General features: G+C 50.5%; 1 protein-coding gene across 1 annotated transcript in view; it reads right to left on the bottom strand.

The window, feature by feature from the left end:
- LRP4 (LDL receptor related protein 4) overlaps positions 1-24,785 on the bottom strand; it is a 52,334-nt gene that overhangs the window by 23,879 nt on the left and 3,670 nt on the right. Inside the window, exons 2-22 of the mRNA XM_046644928.1 lie at positions 15,121-15,267; positions 13,845-13,961; positions 13,475-13,588; positions 13,041-13,157; positions 12,376-12,504; positions 12,018-12,137; positions 11,470-11,595; positions 10,735-10,860; positions 10,409-10,543; positions 9,884-10,009; positions 9,325-9,555; positions 8,319-8,475; positions 6,934-7,151; positions 6,595-6,771; positions 6,085-6,207; positions 4,198-4,406; positions 3,943-4,024; positions 3,059-3,164; positions 2,015-2,216; positions 545-734; positions 326-457 (exon numbers count right to left, since the gene is read on the bottom strand). Of these exons, the coding sequence (XP_046500884.1) occupies positions 326-457; positions 545-734; positions 2,015-2,216; positions 3,059-3,164; positions 3,943-4,024; positions 4,198-4,406; positions 6,085-6,207; positions 6,595-6,771; positions 6,934-7,151; positions 8,319-8,475; positions 9,325-9,555; positions 9,884-10,009; positions 10,409-10,543; positions 10,735-10,860; positions 11,470-11,595; positions 12,018-12,137; positions 12,376-12,504; positions 13,041-13,157; positions 13,475-13,588; positions 13,845-13,961; positions 15,121-15,267 (3,084 nt within the window). The remainder of the gene's footprint in view (positions 1-325; positions 458-544; positions 735-2,014; positions 2,217-3,058; positions 3,165-3,942; positions 4,025-4,197; positions 4,407-6,084; positions 6,208-6,594; positions 6,772-6,933; positions 7,152-8,318; positions 8,476-9,324; positions 9,556-9,883; positions 10,010-10,408; positions 10,544-10,734; positions 10,861-11,469; positions 11,596-12,017; positions 12,138-12,375; positions 12,505-13,040; positions 13,158-13,474; positions 13,589-13,844; positions 13,962-15,120; positions 15,268-24,785) is intronic.

Here is a 24,785-nt window from a genome sequence, read left to right on the forward strand (position 1 = left end):
TGACTTCGTCTAACCAAATCGGTATATTATGACAATTTTCCAATAGATGAAAGTAAGATGCCTGAGACAGAAGCATCTTTTTCTAATATGCATGAAGACACTGTAAAAATGAGTTGGACTCTGTCTCCGATCCTGTCTCCCTGCTCCCCTGGGCCTCTCTCCCAGACCTCTTCTCTTTTCTAAAAGCTCTGTCTCTCCCCTAAGCCCCTGGAAGGACCAGGACTCATGGTTTCTCAGACCACATGGGAGTCCATCTGCAAGGAAGGAAGAGAGTCACTGCCCCTCCCAGAGAGGCTTTATCCAGGTCTCTGATGCTTACACTCACCTGGTGAACAGGTCTTGCCATCAGGCATTAGGTTGATGCCTGTGGGGCAGGTACAGCTGAAGCCGCTTGGATTTGGGGACCGAAGACACAGGTGGCTGCAGCCGCCATTCTCTACAGCGCATGGTGTGGACACTGGGTAGGTAGGAGGAGGGGGTCAATAGAGAGGACTACAGCAGAGGAAGGCTGAGGAGAAGCCAGTGCAGGTCAAGGGCTGCTCACCTGGGGGCCGCCGGCGGTGGAAGACATGGATGTCCATGAGGTTCTCCAAATTCTCCTGCAGGGTCTCCCGGTCCAGCCCCGTGAGCCGGTCTGCGCTCTGTATACTCTTGGTCTGCCAGTCAGTCCAATAGATGCGCTCTCCATAGAGGGTCAGCCCGAACGGGTGGGGGAGCTGGCTTCCGATCAGCACCTGCCAGGGCCACAGCGCTTGAGTCATCTCCCAGCAAGGTCAAACAGCACAGAGCAGTGGTCAAGAGCTTGGGCTCAGAGTCAGAATGCAGCTCTGCCACTACTGCCTGCTGTGTGACCTTGAGCAAGAGGTAGTTATAAAATCTCTCTGTGCCTTGGTCTGCCCATCTGTGATATGATTACGACAGTGCCTGGCTTCAAGGGCTGTGTGATGATTGTAAAAGAGGATGTATTATTCACATAATCTCAAAGTATCTCTAAACAAATTACTTATTAATTACAAAAGGAAAAATAGCAACTTTACAGTGGACACCACCTTACCACACAAAGTTAATATCACAATAATGGGACAAGCCAACATCTGTGCCTACTGACAAGACACACTCAGCACTTGGGACATGACTTCGCTTAATGTAGTATTCCTGCCCCAAACACATCATCAGACATCAAACCCATCAGACAAATTGAGGGACCCCCACTAAATAACTGGCATTTACTCTTTAAAAATACAAAGGTCAAGAAAGACATAGAAAGGCTGAGGAAGTGTTCCAAATTAAAGATTAAAGAGACCTGATTACTAAACACAATTGTGATCAGAATTGGATCCTGGACTAAAAAAGAAAAAAGAGGAAAAAAGCTATAAAGGACATTATTGAGGCAATTGCTGGTGAAATGGAATATGGACTGTGGATAGTAATATTGTATCAACGTTAAATTTCCTGATTTTGATCATTGTACCGTGGTTATGTAAGACAATGTTGTTGTTCTTAGAAAACATGCACTGGAATATTTGGGGGGTCAAGGATAGGAAGTCTCTAATGTAATCTCAGATGGTTCAGAAAAATAATATGTGTGTATGTAGATAAAAAGAGAGAGAGAATGAGAAAGCATTCTGGCAAAATGTTAGTTATTAGTTCTTTCAACTATTTTTACAACTATTCTGTAAGTTTGAAATTATACCAAAATAAAGAATAACAAAAACAAAGAGACTGACCATGGGCCCAGTGTGCAATTGGGCTTAAACAGTGTTAGCTGTGATGGTTATTAGTAAAGTCTGTGCTCTTATACCCCCGACACACAATCCACGCAAATCCCTAGTTTTCTTTCATCATCAAGCAACATCAAGGGCTCTGGAGGGCAGCCACAGCCTCAGAGAAACAGCACACGCCCCATGCCGGTGCCATCACTCCTGGGTCCCCCCAGCCCCCCACAGCTGCCAGCCAGGGAGTGATGCCCTGGAAGCTGTCAGGGCTGTGGGAGGATGCCTTAGCACCATCTTACCTTCCTCTTGCTGCCATCCAGTCCAGCAAATTCAATTGTCTTCATGCCAGCATCAGCCCAGTATAGCCGCTGGGAACCGTAGTCAATGGCTAGTCCATTAGGCCAGGTCAGATTAGAAGAGATGATGACCTGGCGGCTTGAGGCATCCATGCCAGCTCGTTCAATCTTGGGGCTTGCACCCCAGTCAGTCCAATACATGTACCTGGGCACAGGCAAGAGGGTTTTATAAACCATCCAGTTAATACCCAGTGGGGACTGAGGGTACCTAGGGTTTCAGGGTTTCTGCTTGCAATAGCTGCCCCAGCCTCCTGCCTCAGTTCCCAGCCCCGTCCTGGGCTCAGAGCTATCTCTGAAGGTCTTGGATCTTCTATCACTATCAAAAGGTGCCCAGAGTCTTAATAAAGGCAGAGCCCATGGCTCAAGGAGTGCTCAGCAAATAAGGCCTATTTGGGAGTAAAGAAAGAGGCGAAGTGAGGATGGAGAATAAGAAATGTTTCCTTCATTAGATGGGTTAAATAATTATGGTATCTAAATTTAACAGAATTCTATATAACCATTAAGAAGAACAAGATGGATAACCAAATGGAAAGATATCCAAGATATATCTAGCCAAGTGAAAAAACCAGTTTACAAAACAATATGCCATTACTGTAAAACCAAAACCACCATCACCACCAAATGTATATACACATGTCGAAGAAAATCTGAAAAAAAACCCACCCTAAGCTGTTAACAGCGGTTGTTGCTGGAGAGCGAGATTACAGGGAATCTTCACTTTCTACAGATTTACTGACTTATTTACTTTTAAATGATGAGTTATTTTTGTAAGAAGACCCCTCCCCCCTAAAAAAAGATTAAAAAATGTAAAAGGTTCCCTTGTCTGTGGAGGAAACGAGCTGTCACTATGCTCTGTAGTGTCTATAGCTGTCCTCACTGCCATGGTGTGTCCATCAGATCTGGCCACTCTCGCTAACCTCCAGACTCCCCTCTAGGTCTCAGGTCTGGGGGATGGGTGCAGCTCGTTCCAAAGGAGCAGGTGCTCACCCGCCCATGGGTTCCACCACGATGTCCCGGGGACGATCAAGGTTCTCCCAGATGAGTACTGTCCTCATGCTGCCATCTGTATTGGCCACTTCAATCCGGTCTGTCCCTACCAAGAAGTAGGGGGCGAAGATATTAACTCTAACCTCAGTCATTCACCCTCTTACCTTCCATGCCCAGCACAGAACCTGGAATGCAACAGATACTCAAGAAATATTTTGGATAGATGTGCAATCGATGTTTAGTGAATTGAACTTTGAAAAGAAATTCGAGGAAATGATCAGATCCATTTCTTCAAAGAGCAATTCCCCCTCAACCCAAGCAACCCATTCTGGGCTACAATTTAAGGCAACACTTCCCATACTTTAGTGTGCATAAGAATCAGGAGAGCTTGTTAAAATATAGATTCCTGAACCGAACCCCCAAAGATTCTAATTCAGCAGGTCTGGGCTAGGGCCCAAGAATTTACATTTCTAAGTTCCCAGGTGATGCGGACGCTGCTGGTCCAGGGACCACACTTTGAGTAGCTCTGGTTTAAGGCACTTCCCTTGCCTCCCACACTCATCCGGCTAATAGAAAAAGCCTGTTTTACCAAGACAGCGATGGAAGGAAAATCACAGGACATAGTTTCCTTATCTGAAATGCCTCAAAACATTCTCAAGCATCAGTGACACAATAGAAGTAGCTGCCATTTGATTGGCAAATGCCAACCCTCAGACGTGAACTTCTAGCTTCAGCTCTGCAGCAGCCCCACCACTCCTGACCTACCAAGGACTTCAGGTCAGGACAGGAGTGCTCTAAGAGGGGCCCTCGGCCCCTTCGAACTGAGGTCAGGATTTTAATAAGAGGAATCCCAGGGAGCCAGGCCATGGCTGCCCTGTACACACCTGCATCTGTCCAGTACAGCTTGTTGGTGACCCAATCAATGGCCAGGCCTGCTGGGCTCTCCAAACTGGTATCCACTACCACCTGGGCAGGAAGCAAAGCTGTATCACCAACTGGACTTGCACCCCAGCTCTGGGGCCCAAACTCCACCAATCCTCAGGCTGGCAAAGGTATGGGAAGCCCTTCCCCAGGCAAGGGTATATTCTACGCCTCAATCTCTGCCCTCCCCAAGGGCCTGGGCCCATGCTGGGCCCTACCTCCTGTCCTGTTCCATCCCACTTGGCCCTGCTGATGGTGTCAGTGCTGACATCTGTCCAGTACACGTGGTCATCCCGGGAGTCCCAGTCAAGGGCCACAGCACTGCGCACGTCAGCCAGTGGGATGACATCATCGGACAGGTCCTCTGTGTCGAAGCTGATCCGACGGATGTCCATCCTTCGGGCAAAAAGCAGGAACTTGTCAAGACCTGATCAAAGGCCGAAAGGGGTCTTCTTTTAATGCTCTAAATCCAGTAACAGTGACAGACACAGATGCTCACCTGTGTGACATCTGGTTCAATCATACTTCCTGGGATCTGGGCCCCTCCGTCCCCTACTGTCACACCTCAGGCCCCCTCTGGGCACTGGGCAGCCCGTGCTGGCAGAATCAGACTTTAGGATCAAATGGAAAGAGACTCTACCTGGGGCCCAGAAGTGCATCCCGTGTAAGGGTCTGTCAGCTTCATCTCAACTTCTCTCTCTTACTTCACTCAGCCTCCTCTAGTGCACTGGCTAGAACCCGTCAAGCCCACGCTGCCCCTCTGACTTCCACGTCTGCTTCAGGGCTTCCGCTGCTCCACTCGGTCATCTAGATCCCTTCCTCTAGCTTCTCTCCACAGCTTTAGCCAATAACGACCATTTACGGAGCACTTACTCCTCACCAGGCACTGAGCTTGGTGCTTTTGTCTCCTTTATGCTTGTAATGATGCCCTGTGGTTCATGTTATCCTTATCCTCATTTTCTGGATGAGCTATCCTGAGGCCAACAGGGGCCAAGTAACTGGCCCAGGATCCCAGGCTACAAAGCACCAGAGCAGGGACTTGAACTCAGGTCTGACTCCAGAGAGAGATGTCTGGCCAGTCCCCTACACATCTTCTTAGGTGGCTCTTCTCCATTTTGTGCCCCTATTCGAGTCTATTTCCCAGTATACTTTTCTGCCTGGAAAGACACTTTCTGCCCAACTTTACCAACTGTCTTCTTTTAAGCCCAGGGAAACCCTTAAGGAGAATCTCCTTGCATCTCATTAAGATAATATGCGGAGGGCTGGGCACAAAAGAATTCAGCGGAATGAGGTTCTCAATGTGTGATGAATGATACTGCGAATATTTTCTCCTAATATTCCTCCAGATATTTTCCCTAATCTCATTCTCTGGAAAGGATCCACATCCTAAGAGAAATTTATTTTAACCAAAGATAAGAGGGTCAGTGGGTACCCGGTGGTAAATGACAGCAGCTGCTGATGGGTGAGGAATTACCCTAGGCCTGGCCATGCCGTATGGCTCGATCACTCCTCTCTGGACTATCGTTAGGAAAAGTCACCTGTGGCTCTGAGCTAGACAAGGCCACCCTCTCAACACAACGCCCCTGCAGGAGCTCAAAAGAAGCCAAAGGAGCCATTCAGGGAGCAAGCAGGGACTCCCATTATCTTTCACTCATCAAGCACGCATTTATCCAGGGCCTACGTAAACAGAGTACCATCAGAAGTCCTAATCTTGGCTCTCTGGTTTAGGGGCTGAAAGAAAGTTTTAACAGGGTGAGGCTAAAGGTAAAGAGGTAGGAAACCAGTCCCCTGCTTTCTAGAAGGGTCTGGAACCTTCTTATTGCCTAGAGATAAAGCATCCTACCTGGTGAAATATACACAAGCCTGGCTGCTGGTGTTCATACTCCATTGTGTGTGTCACTGAGCCTTCAGCATCTATTGCTGGGCCCTCAGCCCTTAGCTTTGACATCAGAGCCCTCAGCCTCTTAAGTTCTTCCTCTCCAGGGGCTACTCTAGGAGCCTGGCTCTTTCCCACAACAGGAAATCCCCCGAACTCCTATCCCTTTTTCCTTCCACCCCACCTCACAAGGCACGTCCACTGAGGCAGGTGCCCCAGACCCACTTACTCTGGGCACAGGCATGGCTGCTAATCTTGCGGAAGCCAGTGGGGCAGGCACAGGTGTAGTTGTGGCCACTGGGCAGACACAGGTGGGTGCAGCCTCCGTTGTTGTCCCCACAGCGGTTTTTCCCTGCTCAAAGAGCCCAGAGTCAGTTAAGACCGAAGGTTGGCAGAGGCGGCCCCAAGGCTAGTGTGTAGAGGTCTGGCTAGGGTGTGAGCTCCCTGGAGGGAGGAACTATGTCGTATGACTTTTTTATAACTCCCCCAACTGCAAGCACAGTGAATACCTCACACATAGAAGATGCCCTATAAATGTCTGCATGAATTAGATGGGAACAGTGAAGCTGGCTGAGTCCTTCCTGAGTCTCAATGTTGTAGCACCCTGAATGTCCAGCAGAGGGGGGAACTAGCCCACGGCAGTGCTAATCTCAAATTTCCCAGGGAGACACAATAGCAACTGTGACAGGTGCTGAAGTCTCAGCAGCACCAAAGGTTTACCCGGTGGGCAGTTTTTTACCTGCAGGCTGGCGCTGGGGGTGCAAGGTGTGGATGTCCATGGGGAAGTGGAGTTTGTTGCGAATGATCTCCTGGTTCTTGCCAGTAAATTTGTTAGCACTGTTGATGCTCTTGGTGTGCCAGTCCGTCCAGTACAGGCTGTCTTCAAACACCGTGATGGCAAAGGGGTGTGGTAGGCCTGGGGAAAGTTCAAGACGACCTCAGTCCAGACACACCCTACCATGGCTCCTAGGCCCAGGCCTGGCAACTGTACAAATCTCGCCCTTTGCCAAGGCTCCTGGGGGCCGGGATGGGGAAGAGAGAGGATGAGAGATGAAGGAGAGTGGAGGAAGCGCCTCACCCTGGCTAATGACAGCCTTGCGGTGACTCCCATCCAGATTGGCCCTCTCAATGACGTGGTGCTTAGCATCCACCCAGTACATACGGCGCCCAGCATAGTCGATAGTGAGGCCATTGGGCCAAAAGAGATGGGTATCGGCGATGATGCGGCGCCCAGAGCCATCCATGCTGGAGGCCTCGATGCGGGGGGTGTTGCCCCAGTCTGTCCAGTAAATGGTACTAGGAAGAGAGGAAAGGAAACTGAGAGGCAGGCAGCAGAGGGCGGGCATGTAACCAGGACAGTAATCAGGCAAGGAGCTTTCATCCATTTAACCTAGGGGACTCCAACTGGTAGGAGACACATTCTCTTTGGTCCACAGAGTGGTTTTTTTTTTTTTTAAAGATTTTATTTTTTTTCCTTTTTCTCCCCAAAGCCCCCCGGTACATAGTTGTATATTCTTAGTTGTGGGTCCTTCCAGTTGTGGCACGTGGGACACCGCCTCAGCATGGTTTGATGAGCAGTGCCATGTCCGCGCCCAGGATTTGAACCAACGAAACACTGGGCCGCCTGCAGCGGAGCGTGTGAACTCAACCACTCGGCCACGGGGCCAGCCCCCCACAGAGTGTTTTTTAAACGTCTCTACACAGGGCATTTATTCATTTAACCCTTTTTTTTTTTTTTTTTGGAGTATCTGCTATGGGCAGGGCACTATCTCAGGCATTGGGAATGCAGCAGGGAACAAAACGGACAAAAATTCCGACCCTCGTGAAATTGCCAATAAAGTGTAATATTAGTTAGGATGGGCACTGTCTTCTTTGTCCAAATCTCTGCCACTGCCTTTTGTATTTTACACACACACACACACACACACACACACACTGTTTCTAACACAGCTAACCTACAACTCAGCATCTTAGAGGATACCCCCCTCAATTGACTGAATTTTAAATAGTCAGAGGCTAAACACTTCCATTTCAGGAGACTTTTCTTCTAATAATAAAAAGTTAATTTTTGTCAATAAAAATTATTACTATCAATATTATCATATTACCCTATGAGCTAATAATAAAAATACTAATCATCTACAACTTATCTAATGTGTATTATGCCACTGAAAACGCATCGTCTCATTTCATTTTCACACAGCTCGGAGGTAGGTATGTTTCTTATCACCAATTTAGAAATGAGTAAATGGAGGCAGAGAGATTAACTAGGCCAAGGCCACGGCCACACAGCCAGCTACTGCAGAGCTGAGACTCAAATCCAAGTGTATGTGGGTGCAGAGCCCACACTGTTAACAGCACACTGTGAGGATGTCTCCCTAATAAAGCCTGGCCCAGGTGGCCCGGGAACTGTCCCTAGAGGTGGCAAGAGGGATTTGGGAGCTTGAGACACAACTCACTCACCCCTCCATGGGGTGTAAGGCGATGGCCCGGGGCTTCTCGAGGTTCTGCCAAAGCAGCACCTTCCGGTGGGCCCCATCCAGGTTGGCCACTTCAATCCTGGACGTCCCTGAGTCGGTCCAGTAGAGTTTGTCGTGGACCCAATCCACAGCCAGGCCCCCTGGGGAAAAGAAGCAGTGGAAGAGTGTCAGGCATTCAGCCCAGGCTCCTCTGTGCCATAGTAACAAGCACAAACTCGGCCATGAAGCAGCTTCTCGGGCCAGGCACTGTTTGAACCATTTTACATATATTAACTCACTCAATCGTCAGAACAACTCTGAGCTAGGTACTATAATCCCCGTGAAGAGGAAGAAACTGAGGCACAGCAAAGTCAAGTAACCGTGCAAGGTCATGCATTTCCTCCTCACAGCCAACCATATTCCACTCCCTGAATTCTGGCTCCCTCACCCACACCCAGGGTCTCCAACTGCACCAACTCAGAGGTTTGCAAATTGTGGCCTTAGGGTTTTGCAGAGGCACTCCAGAAGTTCTGTAAGCTTCTGAGTCAAACGTGCTCGATACCAAATTCTAACTCACTTCACCTGCCTGTAGAACGGCCCGAGATTGCAAAGTGAGCTGTTGTTTTTTGAATACGTAAACATTTGGATATATTTATCTTGGTTGATCAGGATATTCTTAATGCGTAGCAATCAAAACGAAATTCAGAATTAAACTGGATGCACAGGCCTGATCAAGAACTGTAACTATCATCCATAAAGGGCTGATTTCAAATGATTACATTCATCAAAACGGTCTCATTATTCTGATAGGGCTCAAAACGAGCAAATGTTACAGACCTAAACCTAAGAAGTTAATGTATACTAACAAATGTCTTCTGCATTAAAGCCATCCAAGATTTCACCGGAAGATGTTCCGCTGCCTAGGGTTTGCAAGCCACCAGCCTGTTCCTTCCAAGGCTGTTTTGCACATGGTGTGGCCCTCTCCTACCCCATGGGGCCTTGTTCCCTACCTGGGCTCTCCAGCCCCGTAGACACAACCTCCTCCACGTTGCTGCCATTGAGGTTGGCACGGAGGATCCGGTCCAGCGTGACGTCTGACCAGAAGACGAGCTCGCGCCGGTGATGGAAATCGAGGGCGATGGCGTTCTCCAGGTTGTTGAGCAGCAGCGTGTACTCGGAGCGGTGCGGCAGCACCTGCCGGATGTCGATGCGATTGGCGAACAGTAGCACAGGCTCCGGCCCTGGGACATGGCATAGAAATGGGGCCCCCACCGGCCTCCAGAGCTGCCCCATCAGCAGGCACTCCGAGCCAACTCAGCTGACACATGGGACCCCTTGCCCACTAGGGCACGCCTCGAGCTGTCAGCATCCCTACTAGCGGGAGCCTCCAGAATCAACACCCCACCCCACCCCAGCAGAGCTTTTCTTAGGGCCCAGAATGCACCTCGTAGCTCCATCTTGCTGCGATAGAAGTCTCTCCACCTCTCAGCAAATCCCTGAATCCTGGAGCACCTGGCTGTCTCCACACCCAGCCCTCTGCCCACACAGCCAAATGCCGACAGCCCTTACCCAAAGCCTTGCAGCTGCGCCGATCGGGCCGGAGTTCGTAGCCCGCCTCACACCAGCACTGGAAAGCCCCTTCGCTGTTGGTGCAGCCCTGGCTGCAATACCCCTCCTCAGCACATTCATTCACATCTGTGAGGACCGGACAGGGTCAGGAACGTGTCTTCTGCCATCCTCCCACCCAGACTCCCTCGCTGACTAGCTGCTTTCCTGCCCACATATCCATCTATTTCCCAGGCCTAGTGGGGAGGCTATTTAACAAGCGGTTAAAGGCTTCGAGATCACGGAGACCTGGGCTGGAATCCCAGCTCTGCTACTCACCAGCTCTGTGGCCTTCAGTAAGTTACTTAGCCTCTCTGAGCTTCAGTTTCCCCATCTGTGAAATGGGAAGGAGGATCCCCACTCCCTAGAGTTAGTGTGATGATGAAATGAGGTCACGTCTGTCAAATGCGTGATCAATGGGAAACACAGCTGCCTGTCTGCTGCCCCACCCAGCATCCCAGCCCTGCTCCATATCAGGCCCTAGCTCACCCTGGCACATGTGACCATCCTCTGTGAGCCGGTAGCCGGTGTGGCAGGTACACTGCACTGTCCCCCGCACCATCTGGCACTTCTGGGCGCAGCCACCGTTGTTAACATTGCAGCTCTCCTCACCCGTCCGGGGCCCTGTGCCAGCCAAGCCAGAGATGGGAGTTGAGCCCAGAATCCTCCCCCAGACAGCCAACTTGGCATTCCACCTGGACCACGAAGAACAGCTCCCGAGGCTGCAAGAGTCCCCAGGGAGGGTTCTCTTTGAACCTTATGGGTGGGGTTCAGCCACAAACCATGGGCGAGGCCCGCCCACTGGGGACACTCACGGCAGTTCTGCTGTGGGCTCTCATCGCTGTTGTCACCACAGTCATTGACCCCATTGCACAACTTCCTCTGCCCGATGCAGCGCCCGTTCCAACACAGGAACTGGTCCGAGGCACACTGGGGGCTTCCTAAAGAGGGAGGGAAGCGGGGAAGGGAGGGAGAGGCAAGTCACAGCAGGGCAGGGCTTGGGTCAACAAAAGGATGGGAGTCTGTCATTTTCTAGGGCGAGCTGGAGACAGATGAGACTCAAGGTGGGAGGTTGGGGTCCAAGGCAGGAAACAGCTCAGACAGGGCTGGCTGAATGTCTGCATTCGTTTTCTCCCCAGGACACCACAGTGAGATGGTGAGGGATGTGGGACAGAATGAGAGAGCGCATCCGTGTGTCCGGCACCCGGCGTGGCTAGGGGAGTGGGCGTGGGGGCTGTCAGCCACAGAGAGCAGTCCTTGCTCAACAGGCCAGAGCAAGAGGCACTGGCTGTGTGTGAGTTAGAACGTGAGAAGCAATTGAAACTCAAAGCCCTGATACTGTATTCCAGGCCATAAACCTGCAGGTCAACGGACGCACCTGGATTTGACACTGGTAACCAAGAAGGGCAGGAAAAATCCAGGCCACAGGCAAGATCTTGCTAACGCATCACCTTCACCCAACTGGAATGGAGCAGTAACACCCGCTTTCCACCCCCATCCTCCAAGCCAACTGCGGGTTAAGGGGCCTGGGTACCCCTGGGAGACTCTACCTGTGTTCTCACAGTTCTCTTCATCGCTGTTGTCTGCACAATCATCCTCGCCATCGCAGCGCCAGGACAGGCGGACGCAGCGGCCGGACTGACAGCGGAACTGTTCTGCTGTGCACATGGAGGTGGCTGCGCAAAGCAAAGGTCAAATGAAAGGCTGGCCCCACTACAGCCCGAAACTCCACCCTGCCACCCAAAACTGCACTCTCTGCCAGCATCCATGCCCTCTTCTCGACACCAGTGGCTCAGTTGGTGTATATGGCATCTTTGTGCGAATCAAAAAAAGGTGCCCTTTTTCAAGACACTTTACTGCCATCTGCTGGAAAACTGCCGTGATGAATATATAAATCTATATAATTATAAAACATGTAAGTTCATTGAGTGACTGGCATCCCTTTGGACACAGTGCCTCTGTGCAGTGCCCAACCGACACCACTGTTCACAGAGGTCCTGTCCAATTTGTGTGCAGTCTGTATCAGTGGCGGCCTTTTTGGCTCCACAGCCTCCTTCCCTACTTCCAGCCCAGACCTTTGGTACCGTCCCCCACTCACTGCAGTTGCGCTCATCAGATTGGTCATCACAGTCTGCATCGCCATCACAGCGCCAGCCAGCGTTGATGCACAGGCCACTGTCACACATGAACTCCCCAGAGCGGCAGGGCTGGTGGGAGGCTGGGAAAACACAACAGACATCTGTCTCCAGCCAGTGTATGCAGACAGGGTGCCATGGCAGACCAGAAACCACAGTCCCAGCACCCCAGCTCCTCCATCTCTGCCCAAAAGGGACCAAAAAAATCAGAAACTCCTCCCCTCGCCTCCTGCCCCAGTTGGCACCTGCGCCTTGCCCTCCCAGGAGCTCCTCCCAGCTGGGCCTCCCCTCCTCCTCCACCCAGCTGGCCAGAGCACTCACAGCAGTCGGACTCGTCCGACCAGTCTCCGCAGTCATCATCGCCATCACAGTGGTAGATATCGAGGATGCAGCGGCCGTAGGCACACTGGAACTCCTCCAGGTTGCAGGGGGGCGCTGGCACCGCAGAGGCTGGAAGGAAGGCAGGGGTGGGGAAGGGCCTACACTCAGGCCTGGACAGAGGCGAGGGGGCCTGCCTCCTCCAAGGGGCAAGATGCTCAGGCAAAGTAACCAGGTTTCATTTGAGACGGCCCTTAGAGACTCCCACATTCTGGCAGAACAAAGGCAGACCTCCCTTCTCACCTGGGGAAGCTGCCCCCACCCTACTCAGCCTAGGAGGAGCTACTGCTTTATTGTGTGTGTGAGGAAGATTGTCTCTGAGCTAACACCTGTGCCAATCTTCCTCTATATTTTGTATGTGGGATGCTGTCACAGCGTGGCTTTATGAGTGGTGTGTACATCCAGGATCTGAATCCATGAGTCCCAGGCCACCAAAGCGGAGTGCACAAACTTAACCACTACACCACCAGGCTGGCCCCAGGAGCTGCTTCTTCAGAACATGCTCTCCTTGCCCACTGTCCATGCACTCCTCGGCCTGGCCCTCAGTCCATGGGATGGAGCCCTCTGCCCCATCCTAGCCCAAAAGCCTGAGTTCTGGGGCCACTCACGACAGTTCTCCTCGTCAGAGCCATCTTTGCAGTCGGTGTCACCATCGCAGTACCAGTGCTCAGCAATGCAGCTCCCGTCACTGCAGCGGAATTCCTTGTCAGAGCACTTGCGCATGTCTGGAGGGGACAATGGGACAGCAATCCTGAAGGAGCCCTACAGGCAACCCTCCTCCCACACTCCTCCCTGCCTCCTGCCCTCACTGCCCCTGGGGGTCTGACCCAGGCCCTGCAAGACACCACATTCGGTGCAGACTCTCTGGAGAAAGCCCAGGCCCTAGAGAGCCTGGGCCTCAGCCTCCTGTCCTGGGGTTCCCCTCCTACCTTCCTCCAGCTGCTCCAGACACCTGGGCAGCGCTGGAGCCATTGCTGGGCTTTTCCCCCATGGCAAGACCAGCCACCAGCCCTCCTGCCTGCCTCCCCAGAGCACCACTCACCACACTGCTCATCGCTGTTGTCGCCACAGTCATTGTCACCATCGCAATGCCACAGGCTCCGGATGCAGTAGCCATTCTGGCAGGGGAACTCATCCTCTTCACACTCCCGAGGGGCTGTGGGCACAGAGCAGTCAGGATGCTACAGGCAGTGGGGGCCAGTGCCTGGAAGCCCAAAAGAAAGCCTTGCAGAGCAGAGATTCAAAGCAGGTGGCTGTCTTTCAGGGGCTTATCTGACCGAGAGAGGAGGTGAAAGGACAGGACAAAGAGCTGAAGACCCCAGGGCTCACGTGGGCCTGGGGCATCATTTTCTAATTGAAAATCTTTGCCCAACAGAGCCTGATGGAGCCCGCCTGGCCCTGCTAGCACTCACGACAGTCCTGCTCATCTGAGTCGTCCTCACAGTCGTTGTCCCCGTCGCAAACCCAGGAGCGGCGGATGCACTTGCCATTGTCACAGTGAAAGTCAAGAGGGGAGCAGGTGGGCAACACTGGGTCCCAGGAAAAGAAAGGAAAAGGGGATCAGGCTGGTAAACTTACTCAGGCAGGCTCAACGAGGCCAGAAATTCTCCCCCAGTACCCCTTGTTCCAGTCTCCCTATCTGAATGACAGTCCTTCCTCACAGCCTCCTAGGCCTGCCCCCAGCTGATGGAGAAGCTGAGCAGAAAATGTGAGAATATTAGAAAGGAATGGTGGTGTGGGGTCCTCAGGGCAGAACAGCCCAACAAACTCAAAACCACCAAGAAAGCAGTAAGAAAAACATGAGTAAGAGTAAGAAGTGTATTTTTTCTTTACCTCTTCTTTTAATGATGATTGACACTCACGGGCTCAATTTCCAGTTCAAGAACTCATTTACTTATCACACTGAGCAAGTCAGTTACCCTCTCTGAGCTGTAGCTTCTTCGATCGTACAACGGGGATAATTACACTGACTCACAGGAGTCTTTGGAGATAATGCACATGAAAGTGAGCCATTTACCATCATCACAATTAGCGGAACTGGTTAGGGTTAATAAGGTCCAGGTTGTAGCTTCATTCTTATCAGACTAATTAGCCACCTCCAGACACAGGTCTGCAGGTTGGCGGTTGCACCCCTAAACCCAGACAACGGGCTCAGCTCTGATGTATCCAAGACAGGACACCCTAGCCCGTTGTGCATATGTTACTACACTAGGGGAAAAGGGAGATTTGAAGAGAATATTAGATTTCTTACCACGTTTACATTATTTAAAATGGTGTGATTACACGGAATAACAGTGTAAGAAACACATAAATAATCTGCATCCATGTATTAATGCACATTAAAAAAGCAGAAATATGCAGCACAAATACACAAACGCATATTCACATAAATACAGAGAGATCTATTTAAAGAGACTATCTGTAGTTTCAAGGGTGTTTTCTTCTATACGTGTTTCCAAGTTTGTTTTATTGGACATATACGCATGGAAATATACACAGGAGGGTTGAAGCCAAGCATATTGTGAAAAACACCCATCTGTCAGTATGTGTCACGCTCGCAAGAGTCCAGCGCTCTGAGTCTGACACACCTGATGCACAGAGCGCTCCATCAGACTTGTCGTTGCTCCCTCGCCCCCAAGTCCCTCTTCGACCACTTCCCACCGCCCCACAGGGAAGCGAGGTTCTTACTACATCCATCCTCATCGCTGTGGTCCCCGCAGTCGTTGTCTCCATCACACTGCCACTGGGCGGGGATGCAAGTACACTCGCCAAGGGCACTCACGGCACACGTGAAGTGGTTCCGCCCACAAGCACACTGAGGGCTGCTGGCTAGGCCTGGGCGGAGGTAAGAGGAACCAGTGAGGGCTCAGCTCCTGCCCAACCAAAGCCCATTCTAGGCGGCAAGGTAGAGGAGCCACGTGTAGGGGCACTGTCACCCAGGGAGCCATGGTGACACTGCAGGGAGATGCAGACAATGTAATTGCACCTTCTGCCTCCTCCAAGGCACAAATGGACAAGGAGATACCCTCTGATTTGGGGCTCACAAATAGTCCAGGTGCCCACCTCTATGACAGGGCTTTTTTGCAGAGCACCCCCAAAGGCCCAGAGACAAATGATACCGCCTGGACGGTTGGTGCTCTTGAAGAAGGGGAGCAGGGGACAGAAGGCGTGATACAGAGAGGCCTCCATATCCTTCCTCCAAACCTAGGTTGAGATGCAGTTTTTGCCCATATCCAGGACCAGGCCTTGGGATGTTGGCCGGGGAGGGCAAGAAATAAGAGTGGACTTGAAATGCTGGAGCCCCTTTAGGGATAAAGGGTCCACACAGCGGAGCAGGAAGCAGGACCGGCTGCTGTGAGTTCCCCAGGCAGAACTCACTCTTGAGGACAGTGGCTAAGGAGGAGTGGGGCCTGAGGGAGGGAACCAGGCCACTACAGGGCAGAGTGACTGGGACCAGTCAGGGCCTTCCTGTCTGTGGGACAGGCCGCAGCCTGGAGGAAGGACGGCAGAAGCAGCCCCTCCCCCAGCCTCGGCAGCACGCAGCTGGGCTTCCCTATTGAGCATCCAGCTATCTGCCTGGCCAAGTCCCATGACCGGCTGCTGTGCCCCCTCCCCAGCGTGCCCAGCAGGATGCCCTGGGATGGCGTGTGAATGGCTCGGTGCCCCCGCTCCAGCCTCAGCTGGAACAAAGGGTTCTGCCAGGGTCACTCTCCCCCCTCCCAGCATTCATCTAACCCGCTGGGCCGCTGCAGCTGGGAAAGAAGGGAGCCACCGCTCATCGCTCCCCCCAGCTTTCTTCTCCCCTTCCTCCCCTCGGCTGGGCCCTGCCCTCAGGCTGGTCTGGACCAGGGAAGGAGCCAGCTCCTAAATTACTAGCCCTCTTCCTGTACTATTTCCCGGAGCCCAGCTTCTCTCTCTTGGCTCATCTCCTTGATGGACATCCTCACCTCCCATTAGATTACTAGGCCTGGCTTAGGGCTTAGGGCTTAGGTCCCAGAATGAAAGGGTGCCATCCCCTCCAAAAGCAAAGAGAGAGCCCAAGACCCCTGCATCTCCACTTCAGCCCCAAGGGTCAGTATGAGTAAAAGGCAGGGGTTCCTAACCTGTAGATGATGGATGGATGGCATGGGGATCTGTGAACCCCTGAAACGACAGGCAAGATGTACATTTCTGGAGCTAAAGGCCACAGCTTTTGCCAGATCCTCAACTAAGGCCTGCCCTCCCCCTCCACATGCTAAGGGAATCAGCTGCCCTAGAAAAGATGCAGGATTTCCTGCGGAAGCCAAAGGAATCCGTTTGAGAGGTGCAGCATCCCTATACCTCACAGGAAGGCCTTACTCCCAGCGCAGCGCTCCTGTCTCTCTGCCAGTGTAGGACAGTGGACTCTTCCCCAGGGAAGCACTGAAGACCCAGCTGCCCTAGCCCCAGCACCATCCTCTTGGCCTGTTCCGAGAGCACTGAGAAAGGATGGGGCTTTTTTCACCCAGACTCTGGGCACCAAAGCCTGAGGAACTTTCGTAGTATGACCAGCTCATCACAGCTATAGGCACTACTTTCGGGAACTCTGGCTGAGGAAACAGCAAAGACTAAGTATTCCAGAGGGCTCCATATGGTGGGGCTCTCCAACATGCAGATGCCCTTCATGGGGAGGATGGTAAAGACAGAGGATAGAGCTAACTCAGTGGTTCTCAACCAGGGATGATGTTTCCCCCCAGGGGGCATATGGAAATGTGTGATGACATTTTTGGTTGCCATGATTGGCGGTACTTCTGGCATCTAGGGCACAGAAGCCAGGGATGCTGCCAAATATCCTTCAATGTACAGGAAAGGCTGCCACAACAAAGAAATCATCCAGCACAAAATGTCAATAGAGGTTGAGAAACTCTGCTAGCCACACACAGCGGGGAGTAGGGCAGCACCAATGAGGAGTTCAGGGTAAAGAGCGTAAGGAGAATAGAGAGAAAGAAGGGGGAAGTTGGGGGGAAGGGGGAGAGGAAAAAGCACGGGATCTGGAGCAGACAGACCCGGGTTCCAGTGACCAGCTGTGCGACCCCGTGCGAGTCACAGAGCTCCCCAAGCCTCAGTTTCTTCATTTGTAAAAGGGCCACAGGATAAATTGAAAGAAGCTAGCCTCGTGCCTTGGCACACCAAAGATGCTCAACCAATGCAGGATCAGAGTGTGCAGGTGTAGGGATGCAGGGGCTAAATTCTTCCCAAGGGCCTTGAATTTAAGAAGCCGAGTACCAGGACTGGGAGAGCAAGGACAGTAGTAGCCTGGCACAGCACGAAAGTCAAAAGGAACGCTGAAGGTAAAGAGGAGCCTTCAGTCCTGTGTTTTTCTGGGTTTTTTTTAGGGCTCCACCCCCGCCTTTGGCTGAGTGATAAAAGAAGTCTTGATTTCCCTGTGCGGACTTCAGGAACAAAGCATTCCATCGGGTGGGCATCAAGTTCTTTGCAGGCGAATGAAGAGTCATGACTTCCTGGATGTCAGAGCAACGTCTGAACGTCAGCGTGTGAAGGTCAGGCAGCCACTGGCGGGCAAACCCTGGCTGGGGCTTTCATACAGTAAACAGACACATTATACTCCAAAAAGCCAGCTCTTCGGGACAACTGTTGCCCCTCTGGGATCCCCGGAGGTGGAATTCTGCCTTTTCACTCAAGTCCTGGCTGTAATCATAAAGGACAGCTTTTAACCCTTTTTAACTAAAAGAATGGTGAGTGAAGAAAGGAAACAAATGACTGCGGGTGGCAAAACACAGTCTTCATTTTAAGAAATGCTAAGTTAGAATACTCAGCTATGCTACTGGCCTTGAAAGCTATTTGCCAGCCACACTTGCAAGCTCCCTGGGCCTCCAGGGGCTTGGGCCTTTTGACCTAACGCAATTCAACAAGGAAAAGATCTCTCCCCAAAGGGTTTGCCATCCCTAATCATCAAGTCATCAAGTTTTGGGGTTACATGTCAATGCACTCATAGGGTCTTCCTGAGAGGTTAATCAAACTGTCACCACCTGCATCTTACCTCCCTCGCCTCAGCCACCTTACCAATTTCTCACTGCTTTCTTTTGAAGGAAAGAAGGAAAACATCCACCTGGTATACCAGACAGTGTACCATGGTGGTAGAGAGCACAGATTCTGGACTCAGAGAGATGAGTTCAAATCCTGGTTCTACCACTAACTCTACAAGTTTGAGTAAGTTAATTAATGTCTCTGAGCCTCAGTTTCCTCATCCATAAAATGGGAATAATAATAATAGTGCTACCACAAAGGATTTTGTAAAGATTAAATTAAATAATTCATATAAACTGTTTAGCACAGGGCTGGCACACAGCAAATCTTCATAATACTACAACCGTCATTTACTGAGCACCTACCAGGTACCCTCCAAATTCTTTCCTAAGTGCTTTTCATGTGCTCCATCATTGAATGCTCTCAACAACCCTGGGAGGTGGCACTGTTCTCATTATCACCACTTTATAGCTGGGGACACTGAGACAGAGAGGGGAAGTCTGTCGACAGGTCACCCAGATACTAAGGTTTGGAGCGGGCATTCACGTGTAGGCAGGTCGATCCCAGAGCCTCTGCTCTTAATCACTTCATTATCCTGCCTCCCAATAAACAGTATTACTACTATGAGAATTTCCAAAACCCTGAGGTCAGAAAGGGGAATTTACAACACGAGAACTTCTGGGTCTCTCTCCTTTATGCACTATTGATTAGCAAATACACAGTGAGTTTATAAATCTCAGGCAGTGACCTCTCCTTCCGGTTACCGCTAAGGCTAAAGACCACTTTCCCTCGCCCTAGGGTAAAGTGGTGAAGTGGGACAGTCTGGAGCTCCCGTCCTTTAAACCAGTATCTCAGTGCTGTGTTGGTCCAGAAACGGACAGGGCTTCTGATGACAGTTATATTCTGCAGCTTCTCTTTACGGTTTGCAAGCTGCTTTTACATACACATTTGCATTCTCATTTAATCATTACAACAACCCTGAGTAGTTACTGTAGTGCCCGTTTAATAGGTAAGGTCATCTGCTTTGGCCAAGGTCATGGGGTAAGTAGGAGAGCCGGGATGGCAGCTCCATTTTGACCTTTAGACCAAGTATTCTTCTTCTAATGCCATCTCAGAATCTGGACTTTCAATAAGCTTCCCAGGTGACACGGACACACACTCGAGTTAGAGAGGCACTGTTTTCCACCATCCCAGAGAACGCTCAGCTGAAACGGGGCCACACCTGTCACTTGGAGGCCCAAGGTGGACAGTGACTATACACAGCTACAGAGCAGCTTTCTCAAGTTGAACTGGAAATGAGATGGCTTAAGGAGTGTCCTGTGAGTGCTGGGATATGACAGCTACCCCAGTGTGAAAGGGATGAGAATGGGAACAGGAAGAATCATCACTCATATAAGCAAAGGATGTTTTTCTTTTTTTTCTTTTTGCTGAGGAAGATTTCCCCTAAGCTAGCATACACTGTCAATCCTTTTTTTTTTTTTTTGGCTTGAGGAAGATTACGCCTGAGTTAACGTCTGTGTCAATTTTCCTCTACTTTCTATGTGGGTCACTGCCACAGCATGGCTTGATGAGTGGTGTAGGTCTGCGCCCAGGATCCAAACACGGGCTGCCAAAGCAGAGCATGCTGAACTTAACCACTATACCAGGGGCCGGTCCCAGGATGTTTTTCTTATACTAAAGCTCTCCTCTTTCCTCCTGTCCACTGGTGGTAATGGTAAGGATATAAACCTTATTTAATGAGAATAAGTTATGTAAAATGACCCTAAACTACATCTAGGCTATTCAAGGGACCAATCGACTGATTTCAGCTCCTCGCACAGCCTACTCAGTAAGTGTCTCTCACTAGATGGGATGCCCCAGTAGCAAGACAAAACTGACATAACTGAAAGGAGTGGCACAAGGAGCCACATAGAAATGGATCTAACTTCATCCAGGAGACACCTGGAATCTGGAGGGATCTGGGTGCCTATAAATAGCCACCATTTGAGAGGACAGAGCTTGCATAGAAAACATCAGAACTAATACCAAAAAAGGTAAATGGTTGGCAGCAGAAGGAGGCCAGGAAGTGAACCCTTTCCTGATGCTGTCCCACCTGGACCCTCGCAGCCTGGCGGAGTTGAAAGCCCCTGCTCTGTGCCCCAGAGGCCCATCATGCCTCCTCTTATGATGGCATTTAGTCCACTGCAGGATCATTGTCACTTACTGGACCCTAAGCCTCTTGGCATTTGGAATTACATGATACAGGGCTTTCTATTTGTATTCACAGTGCACAGTTCAATGCTTGGTATGGAGCAGATGATCAACATAAGTTTGTAAAATGACTGAATGATATATTCCTCTAGAGTCTTGTGAGAGTTGGAGTCAAAGGAAAAGAGAGGTCCAGAATATTAGAAAGAAAAATTGTTATTTCCTATCTAATCTGTAATCGAGAAAACAGGAATCTTCTTTTTAAGGTGGCTTCCTAGTCCTATCCAGGTTAAGTTCACTCCCTTCTCTTCCGAGAGTTCCTTTCACTTGCTGTGACATGCAACGACTCTACTTCTTTCTGTCCCTGGATTCCTAGAGGCCAGCCTTACCCGGTTTGAAAATCTACCTGGTGAAGTCTTTTCCTAGTGGGCCCTCTCCAAAGGGACACTACTGGACACAGGATTACTGGTCCCAGCAAGTGCAGCCCTCTTTTGGTACTCTTAAACACAGAAAAGAAGTTCTTCATGGTCAGCCTCCAAAGTTACGAGGCAGAAGAGCACAATGTTAAGAAGACGGTCACAAAACTTAGCTAATTCCTGGCTGTCTGACTCTGGGCATGTTATTTAATCTCTTTATACCTTAGTTTCTCATCAGAAAAAATTGGGATAATAAGAGCCCGTACCTCATCTGGATGTTATGAGAACTAAATTAGTTAATTCGTAAAAAGCATTCAGCACAATTTCTGGCACATATGGAGCTCTCAATAAACAACAGCTCCTGCTAACAGTATTACAGAATTTGGCTCCCCCCAGAACTGTCTTATTCAGGGCCCCCATGATTAAGCCCTGCTATTTCAGGGCTTGAGATGTCTAAAAGCCCTACTGTGTGCCAAGCTGCAGTGCCATGGGTTAAGCTGGTGACGTGAATGACCACAGGAAGAGATGGAAAGGAAGGGATGGAAAGTAGCATGGCAAGAGTCCTGCTTTCCTGCCTTTCTCTGGAGGAGCTGGAGGCATAGAGTACCCTTTATCCTTGCCTAATATATCATCACCAGTTCCTAGGAAGCAAGTATAGAAAAGAGCCTTCTTGGGCTGTCCCAGTGGCGCAATGGTTAAGTTTGCGCATTCCCCTTTGGTTGCCCAGGCTTCGCAGGTTTGGATCCCACGTGCAGACCTAGCCCTGCCTGTCAACCCACGCTGTGGAGGCGTCTCACATAAAATAGAGGAAGATTAGCACAGATGTTAGCTCAGGGCCAATCTTCCTCACAAAAAAAGGAAAAAAAAAAACCCAGATAAGAGCCTTCAGAACCTAAATTACAGAGTGATTCAGAAACGGATTAGTTCCCTCTTTTGTAAGATGGAGGCAATAACAGTACCTATTTCACATAGGGCATAGGGTTGCTGGGAGATTTAAATGAAATAATACATATGAAATACATAGTAAGCAGCTATTATTTTTGTCGTTGTTCTTTTTATTAACCCCATCATCTTCATCTGAATATGTCCTCTCTCCACCCAGTAATGTAGCTGTGATACCTGGCTGTCTCCATACAGGTCATTGAAAGTCTGACTTACGCTGCCCAGGAGCTCAGTCAACAGATCTCCCAAACCCAGCAGGGCTGGAATGTGGCTGTGCTCTGTGCGGGGCTGCTTAAAATACTGCTCTCCTCTTCCCCTACCTCTCAAAACACAAGGCCCTAACAGTAACATACAGCTTCAGGCAGCAACAAACCACATCACCCCTTCCGGGACCTTTTTTAAGCTTCCTTCCAACAAAAAACACCTGAAAAGTCATTCTTTATGCACTGGGATTCCCTGAGAAGATCAGGACTGAGAACAGAGAGGAGAAGTCAATCCAAGATAAAAGACAGATAGTCCCAACCTAAACCTTCAGGTAAAGCTTGGATAAAATACTCTGTTCTAAGAAGTAACACGGTTAGAGCGTTAACAGCTTAAGCTCTGGGTTCCAATCCTGGGTCAGTAACTCACTAGCTGCGTGACAGCAAACTGCTCTCTGAGCCTTAGTTTCCATCCGTAAGACAGGAGCCTAACGGTACCTACCTCATAAAGACACGGCAAGGAGTGATAATACACACTAAACACTTACGGTGCCGGGGTTGCAGGAAAAGATTTAAAAATGTTAACTGCCCCAGAAGGACATTTGTATTTTTTAGACCACATGTCCCACCAGTTTCTGGTGCAAAAATGGTCGCCAGAGATCACTCTTAGAAGAGCAGAAATTCGCGTGTCGGGGAGATATATTTTAGAGCCATTCGCTTTCACTCTCTCTCTGAACCTGTAGCTGCAACTTCTTGTTTAAACTGCGTGGGATGGGGAGGGAGGGGAGTGGAAAGAGGAGAAAGGGACTTCCCTTTCTTATTTGTTAGGCTTATGGATATTATACACTGCATCTGTATTTGGTTTCCAGAATCTGTTGTCACCCCAACAGAGAGACTACCTCCTGCCTCATCTCTGCCTGAAAGGTGGTGGCAGTCGGGCTCCCAAGGCTGGGGCCAACGAAGGGAACATTTAGAGCGCTCCTCACCCCCATCCCACCCCACCCCACCCCCCTGCCCCGCCCCGCCCCATAGGCCTGGCAGGAAGTGGAGCTGCTGAGCTTGGAGAGATCACTGGAGGCACTTAGAACCTCGAAGCTTTTTTATTTCACATGCTCATCAGGTGTCTCTCCCACTACCCCGCTCTGTACCTGCCTGGCCCTACACCCAGACGAGGGGAGGGTCCCTCTCCCGCAAAAAGGCGCTGCCTGGAGCCAGGAGCTCCCTGGCCCCAGAAAACCTCCGGTGATAAATTATGCAGCAGCACCTTTGTGTCGCTGCCTCTCAGCCAGATGGGAGGTTTGCTCCCAGTCTTTTGTTTCCGGCTTTGCTCGCAGCTCTGATCCTCGGCTCTGCGCAGAGGTGAGGGGGGAGCTCCCGTTGGCCAAGTCAGGGCTTGCAGCAAGTCCCAGCAAGGCTTTCCCCAGCTGGGTCTCAGGCAGCGCCCTTCCTCTCCTCACTCTAACCTGAATGAGCAGAGAAGCAGGGCATTAGCAAAGCTTACAGTCAATCCACTCAGCTGTGAGCAAGGATGGGAATGCCTACGTGCAGGAAAAGAATGAAGTTTGCTCACAAGGGCGTAAGAGGTGCCCAAGGGCACCTAGGATGTTTGCTTCTTGCTAAATCAAAAATGCAGAGCAGAAAATGGAGTCAAACAACCACCAGGAAAGCTAGAGAATCAGCTCTTTTCAAAGGCTGCTCTTGGTTACGGTCAACTTTCCGCAGCCCCCCAAACATCACATCACTAGCACCAACTTAAAAGGAAGAAACAAAGAGACAACAGGGGTCAAACTTTGGGGTGGAGGAGCCGGGGGCTGGGGGCGAGTCGTGGGCTTGAGACCCACATCAATTATCCCGGCACACTGACAGGATTCCTGATGGAGGACGGTAGTCATGAAGGAAGGCGGCCCGCAAGAGCCCAGCCCCCAAATTGCGGCAATTACTACCTTATGAGCTCCGGGGCCTGACTCCTTTCCCAGGCCAGTGGGAGGGAGAGCTTGGAATTCTAAACTGTTCCAGCTATAAGAGACCTCAGCCAGCACCTCTCACCCCGGGTCACAGCAACCTCAGAGTGAGATGCTTGGCTGCATCCCTGACCACAGGGCTTTTAACAGCGAAGCTCTCAGAGGAAAGCCCCATCTCCCAGGACCTCTCCCAGGAGAGCTAAGGCAGGGTGGGCTCCCCAGACTCACGGTATAGCTTAACAGATCTCTCTACTGGAAGTGTGGACAGGAGGGAACCATGGTTAGGTTTCACTAAGTTTTCAAGGGGAGAAAGAAGGGACAAGATCTTTAAAAGAGAAAAGCAAAAACCAGCTGAAATGAATGAAGGGCGGAGTCTCCATTTCAGCACATGACGCTGTAGTATGCGGATTTGTTTACCTGGCTCCCACGGTCCAAAGGCAAGCACCATCTGTAATGCACTTAGGCAAGCTCGCTAACAAGCAGCTAACGTTTATCCAAGCCTACTGTAACACGGTAGTTGTCAGGCTCTGCGTTGAATGGTTTGAACGTACTATGATCTCATTTAATTTTTACAATATTCTCACGTGATAATTTATTACTACTCCACGTCTCCCGTTTACAGATAAGAACCCTGAAGTTGA

Source organism: Equus quagga, chromosome 17, assembly GCF_021613505.1.
Source record: "Equus quagga isolate Etosha38 chromosome 17, UCLA_HA_Equagga_1.0, whole genome shotgun sequence".
Lineage (NCBI taxonomy): Eukaryota > Metazoa > Chordata > Mammalia > Perissodactyla > Equidae > Equus > Equus quagga.